Source organism: Echinops telfairi, unplaced genomic scaffold (assembly GCF_000313985.2).
Source record: "Echinops telfairi isolate 266 unplaced genomic scaffold, ASM31398v2 ScPeMD7_7421;HRSCAF=8459, whole genome shotgun sequence".
NCBI classification, from domain to species: Eukaryota; Metazoa; Chordata; class Mammalia; order Afrosoricida; family Tenrecidae; genus Echinops; species Echinops telfairi.
The window spans coordinates 1,845,013-1,848,709 of record NW_022111321.1 but is presented as its reverse complement, the minus strand read 5'-3'; the positions used below and the strand labels follow the sequence as shown (position 1 = coordinate 1,848,709).

At 44.0% G+C, this 3,697-nt stretch overlaps 1 protein-coding gene across 2 annotated transcripts; it reads left to right on the top strand.

The window, feature by feature from the left end:
• The first annotated feature begins 270 nt into the window (after positions 1-270).
• On the top strand, positions 271-1,342 carry LOC101640691 (glyceraldehyde-3-phosphate dehydrogenase). 2 transcript variants are annotated; one of them, XM_045297778.1, is made up of 2 exons: positions 271-463; positions 518-1,342. In XM_045297778.1, the coding sequence occupies exons 1-2, from the start codon at positions 341-343 to the stop codon at positions 1,340-1,342; spliced, it is 948 nt and encodes a 315-aa protein (XP_045153713.1). In that variant the 5' UTR covers positions 271-340. The 2 variants fall into 2 exon arrangements, with proteins under 2 accessions (XP_045153713.1, XP_012861706.1); XM_013006252.2 differs by having other exon boundaries at positions 271-1,342.
• Positions 1,343-3,697: the final 2,355 nt, after the last annotated feature.

Below are 3,697 nucleotides of genomic sequence, written 5' to 3'. Positions count from 1 at the left end.
AAGTTTTATAAAATCCTAAATTTTCAAAATGTTTTTCAATTTTTTTTTATGATCCAGCCTGTTAGATATGTTTACATAACCAAGAAAATGCAAGCTAACACTTTTCTGGTCCTCTTTGTCTTCAGCCAAGATTCACCTGATTTCAGCAATTATGTCCCTTGTTCCCTGTTCTCTTCTGAATCGGGCTTGAGTTTTGTGCAGCTCTTCGTCTGTGTACTGCTATAATTATGCTTTCATTATCTTCAGCAAAAAGTTTACTTGCCGGCTCTCTGCTCCTCCTCGTGCGACAGACAGCCCCCTCTCTCGCTCCCGTGCAGTCCCAGCCGCATCCCGAGACACGATGGTGAAGGTCGGAGTGAACGGATTTGGCCGCATTGGGCGTCTGGTCACCAGGGCTGCTTTCGAATCTGGCAAAGTGGACATTGTTGCCATCAATGACCCCTTCATTGATCTGAACTACATGGTCTACATGTTCCAGTATGATTCCACCCACGGCAAGTTCAATGGCGCTGTCAAGGCTGAGAATGGGAAGCTTAACATCAATGGGAAGGCCATCTCCATCTTCCAGGAGCGAGATCCCGCCAACATCAAGTGGGCTGAGGCCGGTGCTGAGTATGTCGTAGAGTCCACTGGTGTCTTCACCACCGTAGAGAAGGCTGGGGCTCACTTGAAGGGCGGTGCCAAAAGGGTGATCATCTCTGCCCCTTCTGCTGATGCCCCCATGTTTGTGATGGGCGTGAACCACGAGAAGTATGATAACTCCCTCAAGATTGTCAGCAATGCCTCCTGCACCACCAACTGCTTAGCCCCCCTGGCCAAGGTCATCCATGACAATTTTGGCATCGTGGAAGGACTCATGACCACAGTCCATGCCATCACTGCCACCCAGAAGACTGTGGACGGCCCCTCTGGGAAACTCTGGCGTGATGGCCGTGGGGCTGCTCAGAACATCATCCCCGCATCTACTGGCGCTGCCAAGGCTGTGGGCAAGGTTATCCCCGAGCTGAATGGGAAACTGACTGGCATGGCCTTCCGTGTCCCCACCCCCAATGTGTCCGTCGTGGATCTCACCTGCCGTCTGGAGAAAGCTGCCAAGTACGATGACATCAAGAAGGTGATGAAGCAGGCAGCCGATGGGCCCCTAAAGGGCATCCTGGGCTACACTGAGGACCAGGTTGTCTCCTGTGACTTCAACAGTGACCCCCACTCTTCCACCTTTGATGCTGGGGCTGGCATTGCCCTCAACGACCACTTTGTCAAGCTCATTTCCTGGTATGACAATGAATTTGGCTACAGCCACAGAGTGGTGGACCTCATGGTCCACATGGCCTCCAAGGAGTAAGAGCCCCCCTGGACCACCAGCCCCAGCAACAGCGCTAGAGGAAGAGAGAGAGGCCCTCAGCTGCTTGGGGAGTCTTTGCCCCTAATTCAATCCCCCAACACACTGAGAATATTCCATCCAGACCCCTGAAGGAAGGGGAGGGGCTTAGAGAACTCGACCTTGTCATGTACCATCAATAAAGTACACTATACCCAGAAAAAAAAAAAAAAAGTTTACTTGCCTGTGATCTTGAGGTGGTTCAACAATTTCCACATACTTTTGTGCATGCTTTTGTTTGAAATGGGCACAAATAGAAATCTCTTCTAGTCAATTGTCCAGGTAGCTGTGTTCCAAATTTCTTGGCATAAATTAGTGAATGTTTCCAGTGTTGCAACGGTTTTGTTCAGTGGGTCCTCTACCAATTCCTGGAGCCATGATGTTCACTGATGCTTTAATGCAACTTGGCCTTCTTCCGTCAAACCAGTAGGTTCTTCATTGTATGTGAGCTCTTGAAATATTTGAAAGCTGACCAATTCTTTTTGGTACAGTGACTATATGAATTCTCTGGTTTTCCTTTTATGCTCTCTGCATCATTCAATATTTTACTCATAGACGCCTTCAATATTGTAATACCTATAATATTCAAAATCATGTAAAATTAATCTATTATAATAGTACTTACCTTTGTAGGAGATACATTTTTTACAAGGGAGCGAGTGACACGGGTATAATCACTTTGTAAAAACTCACTATGCTAAACATTTGATTTTTGCTTATTTTGAATGTTTCTTATATTTCAATGGTTTAACATGTATTATATAACATAATCTGCCATGGAAAGAGAATTATTATTAATATTTGGTTCTTCATCAAAATATAGTTTTAATACAAAAATGTTAAGTTATTACTTCCATCTATTTTGTTTGTGGCTATAAATTATAAAGTGAGAGGGAATAATTGGCCAATTTTAACTAAAACCCCAAAAACATAAATATTTGTTTCTGATGTTTATGTGGGAAACAAAAGTCCTCTTCATTTTCCTTCCCTGCACATTTGTCTTTATCAGCTGTATTTCTATTTATATAACACATTTGCAAAACAATGTTGTCATTCATGCCTAGCTTTTCTAAATTAAAGTCTTCTAGAGCAATTTGGTATTGGATGCTTTTTAAAGCAGAGAAAATGGTGGTGCTGTGGGGAGTGACAATCCATTGTCCATGTATCTTATTCTTAAATGCTAACTGGTTCCAGGCTTTCTCTGTGGGTTTCTTATTGAATTACTTTGGCCTTTTAAGCTTGAATACAAACGAGAAATAAAAGAAAAAGAACATTTCAAAAGAGGGTATTTATCCTCTAAAAATCATTTGAGTTCTTCTATGCCCTTGATATGTGGTCACAGACAAATTCACTAGTCTCAACCTATTCTGAAAAGCTTTTTCTCTGAAGATTATGACAATTAGCCTATTTTAGAAGCCACTATAGTCACTGACACCTGGATACCCTTAGTCCAGCCCTCAGCAGGCCGGAGAGTGGAATAAAGGGCTACATAAATATGAAATGTGTCCTACAGTGAAATCAGGAAAGGGGAAAGGGACGCATCTGGCAGAGTCCAAATCCATGACTCTGGATAGGAAAAGTGGGCGGCGTGGCCTCCAGGTGAGGGGAAGAATAACTGAAAATGCTTTGGGGGACCCTAGTGGTGGAGTGTCCCTGGAGGTATGCACCAAATGAGCCATATTGGCCTGGGTTTGGGGTGTATCCTGGGGACCCTGGGTGGGTGTCATGGGTCCCGGGGGCATTGAATGCTGGATCTTCGGTCCACAGGGCATGTTCCACAGGCTCCATCAGTAAGATCTGATGCAGAAACTACAAGGTGAACTGGACTGTACCTCAGACCCATTTGTCACCTGAGGACTTAAAGCTGAAAACTCATGGTGTTCCAGGAAGCAGAAGACAGTTGTGCCAAGACTATTGTACTCTCAGTAGGCGGGCAATCATAGACTTACTACATCAATGCCGCCCTATCTGCTGTATGAAGATATATATCATCCCACCAAACCTCTGAGATTCTCATTGTAAAATTTCCCTGACAACCTACTCCCATTGTTTGTGTAACTAGGGTCCAGCCACGAAACTATCTATTCTGTACAAGTAAATATTCAAGTATTGAGTACCAAGTACTGTGATACAGAGTTAGCCTACATGGGCCCAGGATCCTTCTCTCAACAACTTTTTGAAATATTAGTACCGGGGGATAATCAATGACAGTGTTAATGGAAGATCTTTATGCCCCAGGGAGATGATAAATAAGACTCTACCATAGATTAACAAGAAAGTTTGAGATGGAACCCAAGGCAGGTAAATAAACATAGATCC